We start from the raw sequence: 23,621 nt of genomic DNA on the forward strand, positions 1-23,621 counted from the left end.
TTATCACCCAAAGAGAGTTAAGTTTGACTCTAGACAGTAGATTATGGTCCTAACCTGGAACCTTTAATACCTGAATGTTGTAAGGCAGTCATGGTTCCACTTCTCAAAAGCAAAAGATACTAGGTCAAATTTAATATGTCCCCATTAAGTAGAAGGAAATTCCAGGCTTGTAGGAAACAAGCTATGAAGGCTGGGTTAGGATGTACACTGAATCGCTGCCATTGAGGTAGAGCAAAGGCTTATGGATATCATTAGATATAAGCAGACTGGAAAATGGGGGCCCTTCCTTGACCTCAGTTGGGCCTTGGCCCCTTGAACCCTCACATCGGGTCCCAGCTCTAGAGCTGGGCTTGAGCTACTGGATGATACAATCATTAGAGACCGTGGCCACAGGCCTGCTGGCATGGAGCTTTACTGGCAAGGTCAGCTGGTTGTCATGGACGCTCCGTTTTGGCCAAGCTCATTTGGCTCTTCACAGCTCGGCCACCTGTTGTAAACAGCTGAAGGGGGCCTGGCTCCATTTGGAGGTTGTCACTATCTCTGGTATGTCGTCCCTCCCTGGGAAGAGAAGGGTGTGTGGAAACAGGGAGGGCAGTAAACAGTTGCTTCTCTCACAGAGTCACTCTCTTTATCAAGAGCAACGGTCCAGACATGGCCAGTCATGGGTGGTCCTTCTGCACAGGACCTGCCATCTCTTTGAAGACAGGATAGTCACAGACCTAACTATAGAAGCAGCTCTGCAGAAAAGACTAGAATAGCAGGTTGGAACCAGATCACAGAGGGCTTTGAATGCCGAGGGATTTAGAATTTATTCTAGAAACTGTGGAGCATGATTGAAGTTTCAGAGCAGGGGAGTTATAATAAACCCAGAGATGGAGAGCGGACACCCAGGACTCCAAGATGACGTCATCTGTACCAGTGAAGGAAAAGAAGCTCATGGAGGTGAAACTAGGAGAGCTGCCAGGCTGCATACTGATGCGGGATTTCACCCCTAAGGGCATTGCTGGAACATCTCAAAGAGTTTACTACCGGTATTACAACAAGTATATCAATGTGAAGAAAGGGGGCTTTGCTGGGATTTCTATGGTGCTGGCTGCTTACGTGCTTTTCAACTACTGTCGTCCTTACAAGGAGCTCAAACATGAACGGCTACGCAAGTACCACTGAAGAGGGCCCAGTGTGGAAGCACATTTGGCATTCCTGATCATGACTTTTGCCTGGCATCCTTGAATCCTTCCATTGCCTAATTCACAATTAATATCCAATAAGAGTTGACTGATAAAAACAAACAAACAAACAAACAAAACAAACAAACAAAAACCCAGTGGTGAAACTGGGATGCTGGCTCAGTGCTGCAACTAGAGAAAGAGAGGGATAGATAAGGGTAGACTGGGAACCAGCTGGGCAAGTGGCCAGTTTAGGTTGAAATGAGCAGGATAGAAGAAGACAGTCCACCGACAGAGGATGGACCAGGACACAGAGCACAAATAAAACAGGTCACTCAACATTCCCATGATCCTCACTCATAGGACCAGAGAAGGCATTGCGGAGGCTGGCCAGGGTTCTAGAGACTTCCCAGGGAGAGGCACTGCTGCACCATGAGGGAAAACTTCTATCTTCTAGACCAGCTCAGCTGTGCTTTTTTTTTTTTCTTTTTTAGTCTCAACAATATCTTAGGCCTGAATAAAGTTCTACTGGGGGTTCTAGTGAGGGGTTCCTCTTCCTTCGCAGGTTCCAAAGGCTGAGGAGGGTTTATAATGGAAGCAGTGAAAAGGCTATGTTCTTCAGCTTCCACTGACGTTGGTCTGAATCTCAGCTTTGCACCTCATTAGTTGCCTGGGACCTTGGGCACACTCTAACCCATCTGTAAAGCAGGAATCAATAGCAGGTATCTCATTTGGTGGCTGCGAGGCTTAACTTAGTTAATACAGTAAATATATGTAATATATGTTGGCCACGTAATGGGTTCCCAGCTCCTGTTGGCGTCCTTTTGTCTTTCTCTTCTTACAGCACAGAGTTTGTCTCTGTGGATCCTGTTTCCCTCTTAGCCAGAGGCAGACCCATGATGGGAGGGGTGTCATCAGAACAGTAGCATCTTCCCTTATGAAGTCGGTTCAGCCACACCTCATATTACTTGGCACTGGCTCCTGGAAAAACCATGTAGTAAATTATCATTTTATGTATTTATTTATTTTAAAGATCTTCTTTATTTATTCATGAGAGACACACAGGCAGAGGCGGAGACACAGGCAGAGGGAGAAGCAGGCTCCTTGTGGGGAGCCAGATGCGGGACTTGATCCCAAGATCCCCAGGATCATGACCTGAGCCAAAGGCAGATGCTCAACAACTGAGCCACCCAGTCATCCCTAAATTATCATTCTAAGGCAGTGAAGTAGTTGGATACCCCCAGGTATAGTCCTGCTTGTAGTCCTTTGTTAAGTGAGATAAGTCATCATTTAATTTTTTTATGTACGTTGATTCCACCAAGGTTAATTCATGTATAGGTGGGGTGCACCTATAAACTCGTTCAGCTGCTCAGCCACTATTCAGACAGCACTCAGAGTAAAGGCCCCATGACCTCATCACAGAGTCTGTTTGTCTCTCCTCAGATACTCACTGTGCCCTGGGCCCTAGCTGGACTTGAAAATTCAGGATGCATATAACCAGTTATCTCTGGGTGGAACTCCCTGTCCAAAAGGGAACACAGCTATCCCCTTACCCTTACCCTGGCCCAAATGAGAGAAGAACTGGGGAAGTAGGCCCCCACTCAATTCCACAGGGAGCCAGGGTCTCCTTTTCCAGGTCCTTCTGTTGGGCTTTGGGGTTCCTGAATTGACAAAGGCTCAGTCTCTGTACTTGGAACTTCACAGACTTCATGAACCCTTTCTTGTGCTTGATCTCATGGGATAAGTATCATTCCTGGCCCTGGTCACTGGGTTACCAGATGTACAGGTAAAAAGGTGCTCCTTAAAGGGAAGTACTGTAATTCCCTAAGGGAAGGGCCAGGACAAACAGATCTGGGAAAATGTGCTAGGACAGCCTCAGGGAGGGAGCCTGCCAGGCAGGGCTTCACTGCTGCTTTGCAGAAGCGAGAAGAGTCAAGGGCCTTGGGGTCTGTGTTTGCACAAGGACTGGCCTTCCGTGGAAGGGAGGACACTGTTGGGAGGGGGTGATAGACTGAGACTTCTATTCCTAAGTAACCACACAGTACCAAATCTACAGAATGGCAGCAATTTGCTCCTAGGAGCTTTATCTAAAGTCCCAAACATACAACCTTAGTTTGTGGAGTGTGACTATTACCTGCCACTAGATGGCCCCCCATGTACGCATCAGCCTTTATCACGTAGGGACCTTGGAGTAGATTTTCTGGTGTTTTTCTTCTTTTTTTTTTCTAAACGTGTACACACACATACACACACACAATCTTTACTTTCATCATCTTTGAAGCTGATAACCGATTCATTAGTTTTCCTTTTAACATTCAAATGATAGAACTTACATTCTCTGGAAAGTTGGTTTAACATAAAAATCTATGGGTGTTTTTTTTAAATGCTCTGGGCCATAAACTGTGTGACTAAGATGTTGGATTTGAATCTATTCTATTAAATAGTATGTTTTGGTTCGTCTAAAGTAATACATACAGTGTATAACAAAATAGTCTTTAAGTTCAATTTAAAAAAAAAAAAAAAGCATTGGAAGAGAAAGCAAAAACAAACATTAAACCATGCGTACTTACTCCCTGGCAGAAAGTGTTCTGAGATCTTTTAAATATTAGCTTATATTATTTCATAGCTTGGAAATAGCTCTTCTGTTCACATCATTATAACCATCCGATAGACAAGGGAACAGACACTATGAAAAGTGAGGAGCTTACTCCGTGTTTCAACCAGTAATTGCCAGGCCCATCAACCTCCTGTCCTGGCTCATTTGCGCTATGTCCTTCTGCCTCCCACTGGTCTAAAACAATCAGGAGGGACTTAGCAGAAATCCAGTTGTGGCATGAAAGACGTCAGGATTCTGATTTCTCTTTTTTCCCTTCCTCTCAATTTTCTTATTGAAAACATAGAAAACAATCTCTAATTGCTGTGAAAGGACTTTGTGTATTACACAAACCTCTGCTGCTGTTATGGGTGTATTTGGGGTTTGGTGGGGATGTAGAACTCTCGTATGCGCCCAGGAGGTGGGTGGTCCTTCACTCATTCCACAAAAAGTATTTATTTTGAGGTCTCCCACACCCAGGTGCCCGTGCTATTTCAACAACAAACTTGGTCCTCCTTGAACTGTTAGACTTGAGCATTACAATGTGGTTTCCCTGTGCTTTAGCCTCCCTTAGCCTCGGGATTCAGGAATAAGAGACAATGGTAGGAGAACTGCAGAGGTGGGACCCCAGCGGAATAGGAACATGGCCAGCGCCACTTCTGCATGAGCCAAACCACCAGCAAGAGGCAGATGGGTTTCTTAAATCATTATTTTGGAACACAATGTTTTGTTTCCGTATCCAAGAATTTCCACTTCAAATGGCCAGTCAGATCATCTCTCTGACAGAAGGCTTCAGCTACAAGCCTCTGGATAAATTGTAAAGGGCCTTCTTCTTCTTTGGGCCTGAGGCAAGCCACTTTCGTGTTGCATCTAAGAGTTTCTCCAATTTGGCTTAAGTAATGCTGTCCGAGACCCAGGCTTTGATCCCTATACATGAATCATTTAATATCTGGAGGGGGTCATTGGCAGGCTCTTGGTGTAAGGAAAATTCTGTTTTCCTCCTGGATTGGAAAACCCAGCAATAGACATCACTCTTATTCAACTTCATTTTTTTAAGATTTTTAAAATTTATTTATTCATGAGAGACACAGAGAGAGAGAGGGGCAGAGACACAGGCAGAGGGAGAAGCAGGCTCCACTCAGGGAGCCCGATGGGGGACTCAATCCCCAGACCAGGACTACGCCCTGAGCCAAAGGCAGATGCTCAACCGCTGAGCCACCCAGGCGTCCCTCATTCGACTTCTTAATACACTAACTGTTGTAAAACAGAAGGAGGGCTGATGAGTCTACAGGGATGAAGTTCATCTGAGAGAATATTTGTTATCTTATTTTTAGTTCCTCAAGTTTTTCTCACAAAACCCCATAATAAATGTAGGGTGCCTGACTTTGTTTACTTCTGTAGGGCCTCCTTGGGACATTGGCCCACACAGCAGCCTTAAACCAGGTTTCTTAGAGCTCGTGGGCTCGTGATGCACCGAGACCCTTCCATCCCTACCTGCACAGCTTCTAGGGCAGCAGGGGGCATGCATGAACCAGAGATGGGAGATGTAGCTGTTTCTGCCTCAGAACCTTCTGTGCCCTTCGTAAGAGGGCCCCAGAAGCCTTCTTGATGGCATTTTGGACAGAATGTCTGTATTGTAAGAAAGGAAAATGATGGGGGGGACGGGGGGGAGAGCACCAGAGGGACTCCTGTCAATGTGCCAAGGGAAACCAGTAGCGCAGAACCACTTTGTACCTGCAAGCCACGCAGGATGCTCAAGGAGGAGTGTTCAGTGTTGACTCAGCCTCTCTGCCATAAGGAAGAGGGGAAGTCTCAGCATCATTTGCCCAGACCCCTGAGGATCTGATAATGTTACTCTGAGCCCTTTCCTGCTGCAGCCATGTGGGGGCAGTGATGCAGCTAACCAGGCTGGTTTCCCTTGTAGGAACTCATGGCTTTGAGACCATTTCAATCCTTGGAACTTCTTAAATTGGGGACTCTGGGTTCAAATTCATTTCCTGGACAACACAGAACCACAGACCATCAAAGGGAACAGAAATGGCTGGCTTTGGCTGTATTTCCTCCATCTCTCCAAGAAGAGGAGCCCTCTGATACCTCTAATAGTTTTGCAGTCTCAGTGAAGTGGCTGAGAGAGAGGTGGGCCGGAAGGTAAAGGCCCGAGTCTCACTAACTCATGCAGACTCTAGCCACTGGATTACCACAGTCTACTTTGGGGCGTAGCTTCACAATTTAGTGTGCTCTTTGGTTTCAGCCCAGCCTGTGGGGTCATGACAGTGCCAAAAGATTGATTTAGAAAGACCTTGATGTCATTGGAATAAACATCAATAAACGGAGCCCCTTTTTGCTCCCCACGGTAGATCTCCCCATCTCTTACCTGGACAACTCCTAATTGGCCTTCATGCTTTCATTCTGCACCTCTTCTACACACCGACATCCATTCTCATACAGCTGCCACAGTGAACTTTCCAGAACATAGCTGATGAAGGCACTCCCATAAAACGGACAAATAGACAAGAAGCTTAAGTGGCTTCCTATTGCCTTCAGGATCAAATCTCAACCCCAGAGGTAGCATTCAAGTGCCATCTCACCCTGGACTGACCCTCTCGGTCACCCTTTTCCCATCATGAGCACACTTGGAGTCGTCCTGTCTGACAGAGGTCTTCACTCACTTGCTTGAACTCTCCTGGCACATCGAGCTCCTTTGTCCATGCTATTGCCTTAGCCTGGAATGCCTTCTAAACACCTCTCTGCCTTGAGACTTTTTCTCATCCCTCAAGGTCCCACTGAAATGTTCCAAACCCCTGAAATCCTGCCCTCCCCAGTCCCTCAGCAGTCAGGCTCTCTTCTTTGCATTTCCACACTCTTGTGCCTTCAGTTTGAGCTCTGCTGAGCACTGCTTTGTAATTGTTCATACATGTGCCTCCCCATCAGATGATGAGTTTTTTAAATGTAGAGACTAGGCAACTGTCACTGCATCTAACACAACACGTGCTTGATAAGCAATGAATGAACGATCCAGAATATTTCATACCTCCCTTCGAAGGCCAAAGAGACCCAAACGCTGTGCTTTCTGCTCTAGCCAGCAACCACCCCTGTTTTGATTTCAGACCCTTTTCTCCTGGCCAGGTGCCTGATCTCAGAGTCTCATACAACTCAACCCATAGCCATGACTGTGGCCCTTGGCTCCTGAGAGGAAGGGGCAGGGTTCAGTGGCTGTGTGTCTGAGAACATGCTGGAGAACAATGGCAGGAAGTGTGCAAGTGGGAAACAATCATTGGGCTCAGCCCATATGGAGGAGCTTCCTGATTGGCTTGATTTGTTCTGAGCAGGAACTCTTAGAATAACTTTGGAATTATCCCAGTGGGATGACAAATTTCTCCACCGAGGAGGAGCTGTCACCTGGTAATATCAAGCATGGAAAACATGGTTACAAAAAAAAAAAAAAAAAAAGTAAGAGGAAGGTCCCTGTAGGAAGACCATTTGGATTTGCCAAGTGTCTGAGCCCCTGCCACAGTGCCCTGGGCTAACCTCCTTTTGAGACGCCACTTTAGGCACAATTCAACTGTCACCTATATCTTCCAGATGATGGCATTCTCTCCTCTAAGGCTCAAAGGCCAGAGGTGCTTTCTGTTCTTTGCTGGTCTGTCAGGAAGCTCATGGAAACTCAGACTGCAGGTGGCTGTAGGCAGGAATGCTCCCTTTTAGAATCACATTCCTGTGGTAGACATTGATTGAGCATTGGCTGTGTACAAAGCACTCTTGTAGGCACTTGTGGGGGCCATAGACATACACAGTCATACGTAGTCATACAGAAAGGGCATGGTGATACCTTTTCTACTCTCATGGAGCAGTAGTTTCCAAATCATGTTCTGTTCTGTGGAAAGGCCCAGTTGAGGCAAGGAGGGGGTAGGAGAAGCAGGAGGGGCTCCCAGCTCCCAGTCCAGTCAGGCCTCAACCAAGGCAGATCTCTTTGATCAAGATACTAGAAAAGAAAATTCTACACCCGAAAAGGGAAATATGAAAACCTTTGGACTAGGAACAGTTTCATTTGCTCTTGGAAGGAGGCAGCCCAGGGCAGCCTAATATCCAAGGCTCCAGTAACAGGCAGACCTAAGTTGGGGTCACAGCTCTGCCTCTTACTAATGATGGGCCACAAGTTTCTGAACCTCCCGTACATCATCAGTCAAGTGTGGATTTATAGTAATAGCTACTACACAGATTGCAGAGAATTGAATGAAGCTTATAAACAACTTAGCACATTGCCTAGCTCATGCTAAATACCCAATAAATAGCTATTTTTACCACTACTACTGTTGGGACATTAAATAATTGTTTCTGAGGAATGACTCATTAAGATGCTGACTCAAGGATCTTGAAAGCTCCATCAGTCTCCTCAGAGTAATCTCCAATACAGACAATAGGCAAAAATGTGTTGATTATCCCCAGTCTGGGCATTTATAAAAGCTGTGGCTGATGCCATGTGGATACATACATGTACACACACACACACACACACACACACACACACACACACTCAGGGGCTAATGGCGAACTCTAACTCAGCAAGAAAACTATCACAGAGCGCTGGATTTAGACACAAACAATGAGTAAACAGGGATCTGGATGGGAGGAATGTGCCACATAAACAATTTTCACAATCAGATATGAAAGCCCAGATGCTTCCTGCACGAAGGGCAAACCCAAAGAGAATCACAGGGTGAAACAAAGTCGATGCTCAGACTCTCCATCATTCAGGCCCAATTCCTGCAAAGCTGTGTGTCTTCTACCTATAGTTTTACATAGGTGAGCCCCAGAGTAAATAAGAAGAGTACATTACACGTGCACATGAGGGCACACATGCACACACACGCATGTGCACACACACACACACACAAACGCACCCCTGGGGTGAAATGAAATTATGTATTTGACATATTTGGGGAAGTGAGTGAAAAGCCTAGAAAACACGATAGTGCATTTTCTTATCTAGAGAAAGCAAATAAGACAAGGTGCTTCTCAATCAGTTCTTTTTACTAAGTCTAGCCATTAATTTGAATTTGTTCTTTTGAGAATCATTTTTGGCAGAAGGCATTGCACCAAAGGGTCTGCCTTGAGGCTGCTGCCAGTTGAGAAACAGTTTACACATCCACTGAAATGTGTATTTCCTCAACCAGCATTTCTTGAGAACTTTCCCTGAGCCATGTTCCTTGCTAGATATAAATGAGCTAGATGCTAGAAGCCATGCTCACAGAAAGCTAAAGAAGAGGTGATCGGGGATCCCTGGGTGGCTCAGCGGTTTGGCGCCTGCCTTTGGCCCAGGGAGTGATCCTGGAGTCCCGGAATCGAGTCCCACGTCGGGCTCCCGACATGGAGCCTGCTTCTCCCTCTGCCTGTGTCTCTGCCTCTCTCTCTCTCTCTCTATGTCTATCATAAATAAAAATAAAAATAAATCTTTAAAGAAAAAGAAGAGGTGATCATTATCCTCAAGGGGTTTGCAAAAGGAAGTTGGGAAAGGAACCTCAAATCTATAAATAAGTGATTAAAATACAATAGGAGAAAATTGGTGATAGAAATATGTCCACAGGATAAGGCAGCAAAGAGGAAGGACACCTTCATGGGAAAGGTATCAGGGAAGGCTTCCAGAAAGAGATGATACCCAAGCAGATGCTTAATGAGCAGTAATTACCCAGGGGAAGGAAAAGAGGGAGAACAAGTGCCATTCGGGCAGATGGTGGTAGGAGCAAAGGCACTGAGGCAAGGAAGAGCACCCTGTGTGCAGGGATCTTCTAGAAAGTCATGTTCCTGGAGATACATGGGAGGCCGGGAATATGTAGGCTAAGGAACTTATAGCAGGGAGCCTGCGAGGGGCTGCCAGCAGGGGAATGCAAGTGTGGTGTGTCCACACACATTCTGGATTTGAGGGTGATAGGGCAGGGTAGATGCAAAGAGATTGATGGGAAGGTTGCTGTAAGCATTTAGGGGAAAGGAGGTTGCTCTCACAGGGCTGAGGAGGAGGAGATGAGAGATTTGTGGAACAAAGTGGCAGGATTTAGTGGCTCATATACATGCGTGGTGTTAGCAGAGAGGGGCAAGTCAGAGGCCAGGATAACATCCAGGTTTCTATCTTAAGTAGAATGGACTGGTGGTGGTACCAGGAATGGAGGTAAAGAATGCCAGAGGGAGCAGCAGCTTTTTGGAGAGAGAGGAGTTGGTCCTGCATATGTTGGGTTGGGGTAGCTGTGGACTATCCACATGGAGACACAGGACATGCAACCGTATACAGAGGCTGGGGTCTAGGAGAGAGGCTCGAGAGTGTTGCGGAGGTAGATGTCAGCACGTCGTGGGAATTAAATCGTGAGACTTGACGTGATTAGCCAAGGATAAAATGTGTAGCGAGGACAGTGAGCCCAATGAACATTTAATAAAGGAGGGTAGAAGAGGAACCCATATGGGGAATCCGGTGCTATGGCCTCTGAAGGGGAAGAGGAGTGGTCCACCGTGTTTTAAAAAATGGAGAAGTCAATAGATTCACCCTGAAGAGTATCCATTAGACTCAGCATTTAGGATGTCAGGGACCTGAACGAGACCAGATGCAACAGAGTGACATGGGCAGAAGGGGAAGTAAGTTGGAGGGTGGCTGGGATATGAGGATGTTGAAGCAGCCAGAGGGGAGCGCTGCTGGGGGAGTCTGGGAGAGAGACTCAGTAGTAACTCAAACAGGATGCAGGGTTGTAAGAAGTTCACCTATTTTTAATGTGAGAGAATTTATTTCTGCTTAGGGACTAGAGGAAAAGGAGGCATCTGGGGAGAGGTGGAAGCTCTCGGGGGAGGGGATAATTGATGGAGTGCCATCCCAGAGGAATGTGCGGGGTCAGGTGCACAAGTAGAGCCACTGGCTTTGAGCAGGAGAGTCTCTGAGTCAGAGTCGGGAGGTGAGAAGGCTGGATGAGACTTTTTGTCTTCCTACAAAAAGGGACATTTCTTGGGCAGGAAAGGGTTTATGCCACTGAGAAGTGTGTTGCTTTGAAAAGAGATTCATCTCACTGTCATGTAATCAAAACTCTTTATGTCTGATGAAACAGGCTCAAACAAGAATCACACCCAAGAAATCAACGCTCAGCACAAGGTTGGAAATGATTTCCTGTAGCAGAAATCAACTTGCACAAATTCTTTTTTGTTGTTGTTTTTTTTTTTTTTTTGCTTGCACAGATTCTGATGGTGTGAGCCACATGATTCCAGATGGAATCAACACACAAGAGAAGGAGAGATAGGCTGGCCTCTGTGGGTGAAGGAAAACTTAGGGAGGGAGAAATTTGCATTTGTACATATATTTTTAAAGATTTTATGTATCTATTCATGAGAGACACAGGCTGAGGGAGAAGCAGGCTCACTTCGGGGAACCCGATGTGGGACTCGATCCCAGGACTCCGGCCGGGATCACGCCCTGAACCAAGGGCACCACTGAACCACTCAGGCGTCCCAAAGTTGCATTCATATTTATTTGCAATTAGATTTGGTTTAGTTGCACCAATATCAGTAATGAAAAGTGTTCATAGGTCCCAGCTGTATACTTAGATTAAGATATAATTAGTCAGGGGATCCCTGGGTGGCTCAGTGGTTTAGCGCCTGCCTTTGGCCCAGGGCGTGATCCTGGAGTTCTGGGGTTGAGTCCCGCATCGGGATCCCTGCAGGGAGCCTGCTTCTCCCTCTGCCTGTGTCTCTGCCTCTCTCTCTCTGTGTCTCTCATGAATAAATAAATAATTTCTTTTATAAAAGATATAATAGGTCAATCTAATATTAATTTGTTTTCTCAATGAGTATACAAATTAGTATATTTGGAGAAGGGAAGTAGCAAAACCAGGTGGGATAGGGTAACCTTTTAACATTCATATCAGGTGGTGTATACCGAGTACCTAACAGGGCTAGAAACGCTACGGAGAGGAGTGAACACATCTGGTTGAAGTGACTTAAGGAAAACATTACTAAAAAGATAGGATTTGGGTTGGGTTTTGACTGTTAGTGTGTGTTAGATGGGGTTGAGAGTAGGGAGTCATCCTTGGCTTTTTCACAGGGCAGCGTACTCTCTGTTCTTGGAACACAGGGGAGGGCAGAAGGCCGGGGAGGGGTTCGAGCAAAGCAGAGAGGGTGTGAACTTCCAGCCTAAGAAGCTTGGGTCCGGGAAGGAGGTGATGAAGAGCCACCAGGAGCTTTTTTTTCAAGGATAAGGGAAAGGATATGGGACCATTCTCCTCTCTGCCATAAAACTGTCTTAGTGATGACATGGAAAAAAAAAAATGAAATGGGCTTGAGTTTCCACTGACACCTTGCAGTCAAGGAAGGTCCTGTTCTGTTCTAAGGAGAGGTGGAAATCCTTTGTTTATTTAAGGGCTGTTAACCTTTTTTCACAGTAACATACCAAACGATCTGGGGTGATTCCAGATATGCTCATCTAAGTAAGAGGAAGCTGTTTCCTTACAAATTGAGTCACAAATGAAAAATATTTGGGGAGTGCCATAGAAACAAATGCAGTGTCTTCCTGAAATATGGAAAAGGAATTTTGTAGCTTCTAGTTGTGTGAAAACAAACAGTGTTCTTCCCAATGCTCTACCTAGGATATAGAAACAGGGAGGGATTGAGGGATTGAGAGGGACAGGGTAGAGAGAGAAGGGGAGGGTGAGGGAAGAGAGAGAGAGAGAGAGAGGCTAAATTTTATAAGGATGGAGGAGGGGTCAGATGATCAGGCCTCAGGCGGAACTAAGGACCCTGGAAGCAGGAACTAACGGGCCACTCCAGAATTGCTGTGGGAGTGACTCACCCTTGATGAGTCTCCATTCTGGGGTCATTCCTCTCAAGATGCAGTCTGGGCAAGAGTTCAGGCAACCTTACTTATATTTCTATTCTGTGGCTAGGGAAGTGGGGCCCTCTCATCAGTGAGTGGTTTCACCAAATCCACAAGGAACTCCAGAGGAATTGTGGAGGAGTTGGATATTGTTCCCAAAGGGAAAGTGGTGGGGATCCAGGGCAGGCACAATTCACAGCTGCTGGCCCCCTTAGCCTCTCACCACACTCACTTCTGAACTCACCACACTCACTTCTGAACTGGATGTGGATGTGTCTTTTGCTCCCACCATGTAACTGCAACTGCATTGTCATTAACTAGCGCCATATTGTTGTTGTTGTTTTTTTAAAGATTTTATTTATTTATTCATGAGAGACACAGAGAGAGAGGCAGAGACATAGGCAGAGGGAGAAGCAGGCTCCCTGCGGGGAGCCCAATGTGGGACTCATCCCAGGACCCCAGGATCACACCCTGAGCCAAAGGCAGACACTCAACTGCTGAGCCACCCAGGCGCCACATCAGCACCATACTGTTAAGTCTTATGTGTCCAGGCGACTAGCTCAGCTGGAAGGGTGTCTCAAGTGTACACACACAGCACTGACTTGCCTCTTTCTCCTGTTAATTCAGCTGCCAAAGGCTCTGGGACTCAGACTGACACAAACATCACAGTCCTAGCACACCAAAGAGATGCTAAGACATGGGTGATTAGCATTGAGCAAAAAACGCAGGAACTTCCTGCTGAGACTTTGGATGGGGCAGAGATTTGAGGTAGGGGGTTGGTCAAGCACAGCTTCAGCCAAGTCCCATTTACAAGAGTTGGTTGGCAATCATGAATTCCAAACTTTGTGATTACTGCTGAGTCATTAATGAGGCTCTGGGCTGTGATTGCCTCTGGCCCCACATCCTCAGCACACTTAGAAGAGCATTTCATTCAAATTCAACCATATGTGCTAAGTGTCGTGTAATAAGTAGGATTACCTGTGGATGCAGGTGAAGAGACCCACAAAAACAGTGACTTAAACAAGATGTTTACTTCTCCCTCCAGTAAAAATCCACAGGTAGGTGTCAAGAGCTGTCTGGAGGCCAGTGAATTCCTCAGAGACCCAGGGCTTCTTTCAGTTGATCCCTTTCCTATCCTCAGAATTCAAGATGGTAGTTAGAGCTCCACCTGCGCACATGTGTACTTCAGGCCAAATGATGAAGAACGAGGTAAAGAAGGTTCTAGAATCTGTTCTACAGGGCTTTCGCTTACACCTCTTTGGCCAGACTGTGCTGTACACGGCTACAAACGAGGCTGAAGAATGTGGTCATTATACTGTGTGGCCACGTGCCTAGCTGGACGTTAGGGATCACATTGCTGTCCGAGAAAGGAGGATGGAAACCGGTAAACAACTCACAGTCTCGATTACATGTTTCTTTGTGCTGGGTATACAAAGATGTGGGCAGCTCTCCTCCCCTCTGAACACAAACATTCTTCTTGAGGTTCTTGTTTTGGCGGGTTGGCCAGACAGGAGCCCCACTTGACTGCTCAGCCAGTTCCAGAGAAGAGACCAGGTCTAAATTCAGCAGCTCGGCCATCTGCCAGCATCTCCTGTGATTCTGAGAGAACTTACTGAGACTCAGACGCATGGCACCCGAGCACCCATGTTTGGCCTTTCACGGTGTGTGTGTGCGACCCTAGCTCCGGTTTCTCAATGGAGAGGAAAACTGTAGAGGTTCACTCCTCCACACTAGCTCAAGCTTGTTCAGAAATACACTTGTGATCATTACTGCTCTTCTTGCCTCAGTTGACTCAGTGCTCGGTTCCTCCGTGGGGAAGCCCAGAAGTCCCCCTTCTTCTTCCTACCTTACTGGTCTACTCTCCCCACAACCACCCTCCTCACTCCTGGGCCCCAATTCAAATCATCACTGCCCCCCCCCCCTCACTGGGTGGCAAGTTCCATTTGCCTTGGTCCTTCCATTTCTCAGAATGGAGCCCCTACGAGTCATGGTGTTTGCTGAACTTGACGTCTACACTTCCAAATGAGAGAGCTCAGACAGAGAAAGCTACAGGGAAATGGATGTCGCCTAAATCTAACCAATCTGATCCAAAGGTCAGCACTGCTGGAAGAGGGAATGGGCTGCCTTTAGAGGTGGTGAGCTCTCCGTGCATGGAGGATTTCAGACCGAGGTAGGATGACTGTTGAGGAGAGTACAACTCAGGGGCTTCATGTTTCTAGCAATTAGATTAGCTTCCACTCCTAGCCCTGACCTTCTGTGGGCATGAAAAATACATTATGTTGCATTATGCATTCTTTAGGAAATGAGGGCATAAAAGGGAAGTGGTCATAGGGAGGTAGTCAGTCGAAAGCAGTGGCAAAGAAGGCCAGTTCTCCAGCCAGACCACCGGGGTCCAGATCCTGGCCCCATGTTATCTTTTTTGACCCTGGGCAAGTCAGTGACCTTTCTGTACCTCATTTCCTTCATCTGCAAAGTGGAATTAAGGAATTCCTATTTCTTAGGCTATCGGGAAGCCTAAGTATCGTAATGCTTGCAAAACACTTGGAAAGAGTGTCTGGCACACGGTAAGCAGTCAAAACCCCTAATCCTTACCATTGTTGTTGAATATAAGCAAAATATACATAACAAAAACAATATTGGAATTACTGGTATTCTAATTATTACCACCCCAGTGATGGAGAAAGAAAAACAAAGCACGCCTCGGTTTACAGGCAAAGCCCTCTCGAAGCAGTCCGACTCCTGGAGACCCAGTTCGTATTAGTCTGTAGTCTGTTAGATTCAACCGAGAGGCGCCTGCACAAAGGAGACATTTATTGGCTCCTTAAGTAAGAGGGTTCAAGGTGAAGCAGAGGGTCATGGGAAACAGCAGCTAGAGAACCAATGGCCCAGGCTCCCTCTCAGGCAGCCTCTGCAGTTTGTTTGAGCCTTGCTTTCTCCCACTGCAGAGGACGGAAGGTAGGTTCTCTGCAGAGCCCCTCAGGCCAGGTGTTTATCTCTGGGCCAGACAAGGCACAGCAAAACACAAGCAGGGAGTGAGCCACAGGGATGAGGGATAGCAATGCTGGGGACCTCTCTGGGGCCATCGTGCTGAGCCGTGTCCACTGGAGAGTAGAGCTTGCCATACCCGAAAAGGCCACACAAGGCCACATGCCCCTGGGTGAGAGCAAGGACATGCGATATTCCGGGCCATGGCCTGTGCTGCCTTGGCCTGGCTCGTTTTCTCCTCTTTTCTACCTGGTGAATGCATCATTCAAGGCCCAGCTCACATATCACCTTCTCAGTTAGGTTTTTCTCACCACCTGTGAGAGGTCAGCTATGACCTCAGCGGGGGCTTAAAGTCATACAAATCTGGAGCTGACAGTCCAGATGCTTTGTGAGTTGTATTGTAAAGTATGTGTTTACCAGGCTGGTTTGGTCACTTGGCCAAGAGCTCTCAGGAGTGGACACTGTGCTGACTTTGCACTCTGGCCCCAATGGGTCAGCGCAGTGCCTGATAGAATGAAGGCGTGTGCGGAAAGGTGGATGGATGAATGCATAAATGGATTTTGAAATGATAGTGATCGATAGGCTTTGCAGAGCCATGGGTCGTTCATATTTTCCTGCGAGGGAGGTCCATTGGGGTTAGGTAGATTTTTCTAGACCATCTGGCCATGATGGCAACTATATTGCCAGGAAATTAAGCCAGCACAGCTGCAGGGTGTCACCTCTGCTTACCGCCTATTACAGTTTGCTTTTTGCTCGGAAGAAACCGAGCAAGCCGGTCAGGGGCTGTTGTGTGCACCTGTCCCAGCCTAAAAGAGCCTCGATTAACCTTGCGTATAAATTACACTTCCTGCCCATTCTTTATTTTTAGCTCTGCAATGTCTGCTTGGCGCCTCCAGGGAAGACTGCATTAGATTTCAGTCATGAAACTACAAAACAGTGACATCTCCAGCCTGGCCGAGATGACTCTTATTAACCCCATAAAAGTCCCCATTTCTAGGGACGCTCCCCAGCCCCAGGACTTAGGTTTTCCACAGAACCATAGTGGCCTGGGGGCCGTTCAGCACCCTCAAGACCTGGCCCCAGCCCATGTGTGCATTTGTAGAGAAATCTGCTCCGATCTGACCTACCTCGACTTACATAAACTGTCACTTTCCTGCATTCATCCCCTTTGAGTGAAACTCATTTGTTGTTATTGCAAAAAGTTTAGTTTTGTTGCCCTCTCTCTCTCTCTCTTTCTCCCATGTCTCAGTTACACAGTATCATGACCCAAATCTTTAGTGCTTGAACTATATAGCTGAGAGCCCTGAAACCCATAGGGCCAGGGGCAGGCTGTGGAGATAGTTGGCCAGCCAATGGGCATCAGTCCACAGAGAGTTCTTAACCACTGGGGCTGCCTCACTGGGAGACATGAACTACTTAGAGTCAGCCTCCACCCCCCCCCCCTTTATCAGTCAGCCGTTCTTAACTTGGTTTTGTTTATCATAGAATCTCCTGCAGTGCCTAGCTCTGAGTCCAGCCTCACAAGCCCCATAAATGTTGGTTGAGTTGAATGTAAATCGACGTTGGAGTGTGCCTATTTAACCCTTTAGGGACACAGGAGAAGCTGGCTCCTTTCCCATGCCAAGCCTGTGAAATGCTGCTTTCTCAGCACTAGGTTGGGGTGGGGGGGATTATTTTAAAAGCCATTTATTGGTTTTATTCTGGTTAGACAAAGAATACATGAATTTTTTAAGATTTTATTTATTTATTCACGAGAAACACCGAGAGAGGCAGACATAGGCAGAGACAGAAGCAGGCTCCCTGTGGGGAGCCTGATGTGGGACTCGATCTCAGGATCCTGGAATCACGCCCTGAGCCGAAGGTAGATGCTCAACCACTGTGCCACCCAGGTGCCTGTGAATTTCTTTTTTTTTTTTTTTATTTTTATTTTTTTATTTTTTATTTTTATTTTTATTTTTTTTTGAATTTCTTAAAAATCGGGAAAATACTGAAAATTATGAAGAACAAAATTAAAATTACCCAACATCCATTACACAGAGGCAACTACCACTGATGTTTTCCTATCTTCTCAATCTTAGTCCTCATGAGGGAGGGCCCTGTATCCCTCCAGATTTTTCTGAGGATTAGGGAAGGGGGGCAGGGGTAGACTGTACTTTTTCTAATCCTATAGCTTCAGGCATTATTGGGATATACACATACACACATATTACAAATTTATATGTATTGAGATATGTTTTATTAGGGTATATGTGTATATTCCCATGTATTTATCATGTAATACATATGTATATAATATATATCCATATGATATATAAATATTTGAGCTGAATGAATTGGCTATTGCCATAATAGAACTATGTGATTACTCTCAAACTCAGTGGTTTGAAACGATTGTCACTTATTATTGCTCACACTTCCACGACTCTGCTGGGTATTTGCTGATCTAGGCTGGGCTCCGCTAAGCAACTCTAATTTCATGTATAGGTCCCACTGGGCAAGGCTTATGACTTTGGGTTGGGCTCTAGTCTACTCCCCATGTGTTTTTTTCTGGGGCCAAGGCTGAAGGGATAGCCATTGAACAGAGAAGCTCTTCTCTTGGTGCTGCCAAGGCACGCAAGAACAGACCCAACTGGGCAAGCACATTCCAAGCCTCTCCTGTGTTGTGTCTGCTAACATCTTGTTGGCTAAAGCAGGTGACATGGCTGAGCCCATAGTCCAGGGGCAGGGGAGTACCCACCATGAGACCACAGCAAATCATGTGGCCAAGACCAACATCAATGGGTCGCATGAAGGTGAAGAGGGGAAGGAGGGAATATGTTTGAGAGTAACAGACCCACATCCTCCATGTTTGCTGAGCAACTCTGTCCTCTGAGATTCATTCTTCTCAGAACCCACCTGGCAAGTACTCTCACCCAATCTTCCCAGGAAGCCTCCTCCTGTGCTCCTCTAACCACTGAACTAGTTCAGTTTCTGGATCATTGGACTGCCCCATGTGTATTGTTCCCATTCCACATTCATATCCCTTTCCTTGATTTCCCCCAGAATAATTTACACAGAGGTAGGTAGGTTCCATTTACTGCACATATGGAACAGCAAAGGTGTTTTATATCTTTCTGTTTACATATCTATGTCACTTGGCTCCCTTTCCTGTAGCTTCTGCTTGCATCTCAGCCTGCACACAGCCTCTCACATCCAGGCCTGCTGCAGAACTCAGCCTGGCCTCAGAAATCCTGAAGGTCTCATTCGCCTGAGCCACATCTTTTTGCAACTTGGTTTAGTTTCTTTGATTCTTTCACCATACGTATATTGAGCACTTGTGCCTTCCCACCCCATGATGAATTTATCATCTAGTAGGGGAAATGAATGATTTATATGTGCTATGATATGGGGTTTAGGGTTGCAGACTTCAGCACTATTGATATTTGGGGCCAGATCATTCCTTGTGGTGGGGGCTGTCCTGGGCATTGTGGATGTTCAGCAGCATCGCTGACCACTACCCAATAGATGCCAGTAGTACCACCTCCACTCTCCTTGAGTTATGAGACCACCAGATTATCTGCAGACATTGCCAAATATCTCCTGGGGGACAAATCACTGCAGTTGAGAACCACTGCTCTAACCTATAGTAGACTTGATGAGACCACTGATAAACCAAAATAATGTGCTAATAAATGTTCAGAGGAGGGCAGTGTTATTTCCTGCCTGGTGGTGATCTGGGAAAGCCTCATGGGGTGGCTGGTGTCTGAGCTGAGACTTCAAGAATGGTTAGGGTTTTGAGATGGGTTTCTCAGAGGAGGGGAAAACATGGAGCACAAATGAGCAAATGAGGAGTAGCTTTTGTTGTCAAGAGTGGAGGCCATGTAGGTACTGGGAGGCTAGCTACCATAGGGCCATCTAAGTCATTATAAGGACTTCCACTTTTACTGTGAGTGATAGAGTAAATATATTTGTGTTCATTTGGAGGGAAGATGATTGTCCATAATTTGTCTTCACAACCCAAATTGCTGCAAAGTCTCATCCATCCAGAGGCCATTTTTCTTATGTCCAGGAAGGAAACCTCTGAGGCGCACAGTGCGTCTCTAAATAAACCCATGCCTGTAGCTTGGTGTCCCTTACCCCTCTGAGGATCTCAACTGGACTCTTTATCTTGGGTCTTAGTTGAATAGACTTGGTTAGCCAGCTCCCACCAGCAGGTTAGAGGATGGAAAGGGGGCACAATGGGCACAGACTCTGCAGCAAAGCTTCCAGTTTGACAGAGGGGAAAGAAACCAAAAGCAAAATTGAATGAGCAAACAAATACATTCAGGCTAAATAGTTCTTTTTAAAAATTTTTCATTTATTTATTTGATACACAGAGAGAGCACCAGCAGAGGGAGCGACAGGCAGAGGGAGAGGGAGAAGCAGGCCCTCCTTTGAGCAGAGAGCCTGACGTTGGGCTTGATCCCCAAACTCTGAGATCATGACCTCAGCCGAAGGCAGATGCTTAACTGACTGAGCCACCCAGTGCCCCTAGGCCAAATAATTCTTTAGGCAGGGGAATATCCACCCCTTCATAACCCTAAGGACATTGCTGCATGACAGTGCCACCTTAGAATGCCAGCATATGCAATGTTTAGCAAGGCAGGAAATATTCGAGATACTATAGAACCCATATGATAAGAGTTACACACCATGGTCAGGAGTCCTAGACTTCTGGCTTGAGTCCTTGGTTCAAGGCTTTGTAGCAATCAACTAGCCCCTTAACTTAGCCAAGCCTTTCTGGTCTCATCCAGAAAATGGGGATTCCCTACCAAAAGGTCATTGGGAATGTTAAATAAAATACACGATGTGAATTCTTAGCTCCGTTGTTGGCACAGATTTAGTGCTCAATAAAAATTAATAGTTCATACTATCATTTCATTGAAAGAATAAGCTACTGAGACTTCTCTCAGGTTATAAGTGTTCTGGAATATTCCCAGGGTCTCCTGGCAGTACCAAAATTTCCCTTTCAGGGAAGACATAGGATGACTGTGAAAACTGAGAAAGTTCTAATTCTATCAGTCCCCCCCCCCCCCTTTCCTCCCTTCTTTTGGGCGGTAGAGGATGGGCCACTGAGGGAGATGACATCAGGCTCTCAAGGGTATTGGCCACTAGCCTGTGGCAACATATTTTCTCTGAGTAAGGCTAGTTCTTCACCCCTTAGAAGAACTGCTATTCTGAAATAGCGAAGAGAATAGGAAGCTATTTTCCTTTGGAAAATCGAGTTCAAGGGGAGACACCAAAGCATGTTGCAAAGTGGCAGCACTGAACTGGTGGCAGTAGCTCTGGGTTATTTTCCTTTGATCACTGTCTGCTTAGTGGCAAAGCTGAAAACTCAGGATGCTCTGTGATGTGAAACCCTGGCCTGGCACCTCCCCATCATGTAAGACGGAGACTGCCAGGAAGTCACCCCACAGGAAGGAGCTGCTCTCCGGCCCAGGGACGGCAGGACAATAAAGGACCCTGTTCTCTGTTTGTGTGTTTTCCAGGCTGGAGCAGGAAATACAAGCGCTAGAAAGTGAAGAGTCTCAGATATCTGCCAAAGAGCAAATCATCCTAGAGAAACTAAAGGAGACAGAAAAATCCTTTAAGGACCTTCAGAAGGTAAAGAAAACAAATGCGATTTCTCCAAACTATATCCACGGGGGAGTAGGCACTAGCGAATTGATGCCAATGGAGACAAGGCCAGTTAGTATTGATGAGAAGTCTGAGCACCCCACTCTGTGAAATGGGGTACCGATGTGTTAGAAGCAGGGTCGTCTCTGACACCGAGAGTGGCCTGTAGGCAGGTGGGGGACCACCTGGTCTGCGGGGAAGCACAGAGGAGAGCCTTTAAATCAATGCCCCTCCCTTTTGTCCAAACCCTTTATATGCCTGATTCCTGAAAAGTCATCTCCCCTTGGACTTCAGAATTCTAAAGCCAATTCATATTAAGCAGATTAGATCTGCTCCTTGTGGCTTTAAGCCTTTCCTTTATAAAAAGGCCAGAGGCAAAACCCTATCAAATGGATATGAATTTCAAATACACAGAGTGTAAACATGATAAAAACAGATGGTGCCGCTTAGCACAGAGGACAGAACCCATCAAGCCAGTAGTCTCTGAATATCTCAGGAACTTCCGTCCATTTTATATTATGTTTATTAAAGATTTTGTTTATTCATGAGAGACACACAGAGGGAGGCAGAGACACAGGCAGAGGGAGAAGCAGGCTTCCCAGAGGGAGCTTGACGTGAGACTCGATCCCAGGACCCCAAGATCATGACCTGAGCTGAAGGCAGATGCCCAACCACTGAGCCACCCAGGTGCCCCCCTTCCTTCCATTGTATAACGGCCCAGGTATGCAGGCCAAAGAAACAATCTAGTAAAATTAATTTTAAGATGGAATTTTCTGATATCACTTCTCCCAACACAAGCAAGGGTATTTGCCGGATAATCGACATAAATCCCTCCTGGGAGAAATTCAGTAGAGGTGGGAATGATAAAACTTTCCCTTAAATTGCAGGATCCCAGACAAATTTCCCAGAAGAAAAGAGAGCAGTGGGTTTCCCCACCACAGTCAAATTCTGGCCCTGGGGGAGAGAGATGGGTTAGATGGAGGAGGGCTTGTCTCCTCACGTGTGTAGTGACGCTCTGCCCTGCTTTTGTTTCCACAGAGCTTCTCCAATGCGGATGGAGGTAAGTGTAAGTGCTCTCTGCCCCCATTCTGTAGAGGAATCTTAATCCGGGTCAGCTTAGCGGGTCTCACGAACACAGACTCACCAGGAGATGTGATGTGTTGGTGTGTAAGGTCATCAGGGGGAAGGAACCAGAGTCTGTGCGAGGTGCACGTCCCAAGGCTTGTCTGCCTCTCTTCTAGGATGGTTTCTCGACTTACTGCTTCTAGTCTTATACGGTTGGCCTGGCTCCTCCCCTTCCCATCTAGTCCTCAAGGTTCATTGCTTGGACCTTTCTTGAAAGCTGCTCAGCAAAGAGTGCTAACGATCGATCAGGACCAGGTCCCTGGCAAGAATGAGCCCATGTGTGGCTAGGACTCCAGGTCAGAACACACATCAAAAGGCTACATCTGGTGTGGAGGAAATGTCCCTAAAGCCCGTGTTAGAACTCTGAACCAGAAAACTGCCATTTCCCCAGCCCTCCCGGGGAACGAAGCTGGGCAGACGTGCCCTCCCTGTATGGCGGAGTTGGTCTTGAGTACATGAAGGGTGGGAGCAGGGCCCTGGCTTCCTGACCCCATCCTGGCAGGAGCGGGTCTTGCTTCTGCTCTCTTCCCTTCCTTGGCCCTGCCCTCCACTCTCCTTACCTGTGGGTGTGGGGAGGAACTTGGGGTTATGTGCTTCTCATCGCTCACCTGGCTCCCCTAACTTAAGCTACAAATTCATGAAAACCACTCCAGTCCCACTTTCACCACGGCCCTCAATGAGACGTGCTCTCAAAGGCCAGGACTTTGACAAGTAGGATCAGACGCTCACCTGGTTCCTATAAGGTCACCCTCTAAACTATGACGACGACCAGGAGCCAGAATAAAAGTGGGCATCAGCCTTCTCCCAATGTCATTTGCAAATATAAGGGAAAAGATTTCAAAATGCAGAGATGGGTAATGTATTTTCACGGCTTAGCAAAGATATTTGCACTAAGGATAATTCTGACTTATCCCCCAAAAAAAACACACAAAAAAGTACTGTATTATTTTATTTGATGAGGGGGGATGGTTTCCAGTAAATAATAGGCAAGGAATCTGGATTTTTGATCCCTGAGTGATCTTTGGGGAGGTAGTAAAGTAAACTTCACGTTCCCAGCACATGTGAGCAGGGACAGATCAGGGCCAAGCCAGCAGGGACTCCACGGGGAGGACCTTTGACATTCTAGAGCCTTCTCTAGGGTCTGGTCAAATTAGGGCTCTTGTTCTATGCTTTGGGGTTAGAGCATGGACTGAGGAGGTGGCTCTGCCGCTTTGGGGGAGGAAGGGGTGGCAGCATGGGAAGCATAGTAGGCTTCCCTAGTGCTAGGAAAGCCCGAGGT

At 46.6% G+C, this 23,621-nt stretch overlaps 1 protein-coding gene and 1 pseudogene across 7 annotated transcripts in view; both read left to right on the plus strand.

Annotated features, from left to right (window-relative positions):
* PALM2AKAP2 (PALM2 and AKAP2 fusion) overlaps window positions 1-23,621 on the plus strand; it is a 331,098-nt gene that overhangs the window by 101,715 nt on the left and 205,762 nt on the right. For all 7 annotated transcript variants that reach the window (XM_038553069.1, XM_038553072.1, XM_038553070.1 and 4 more), the window contains 2 exons: window positions 21,091-21,205; window positions 22,256-22,277. In XM_038553069.1, coding sequence (XP_038408997.1) covers window positions 21,091-21,205; window positions 22,256-22,277 — 137 coding nt within the window. The remainder of the gene's footprint in view (window positions 1-21,090; window positions 21,206-22,255; window positions 22,278-23,621) is intronic.
* Window positions 777-1,277, plus strand: LOC610712 (annotated as a pseudogene).

Source organism: Canis lupus, chromosome 11 (genome assembly GCF_011100685.1).
Source record: "Canis lupus familiaris isolate Mischka breed German Shepherd chromosome 11, alternate assembly UU_Cfam_GSD_1.0, whole genome shotgun sequence".
In the NCBI taxonomy this organism is placed as follows: domain Eukaryota; kingdom Metazoa; phylum Chordata; class Mammalia; order Carnivora; family Canidae; genus Canis; species Canis lupus.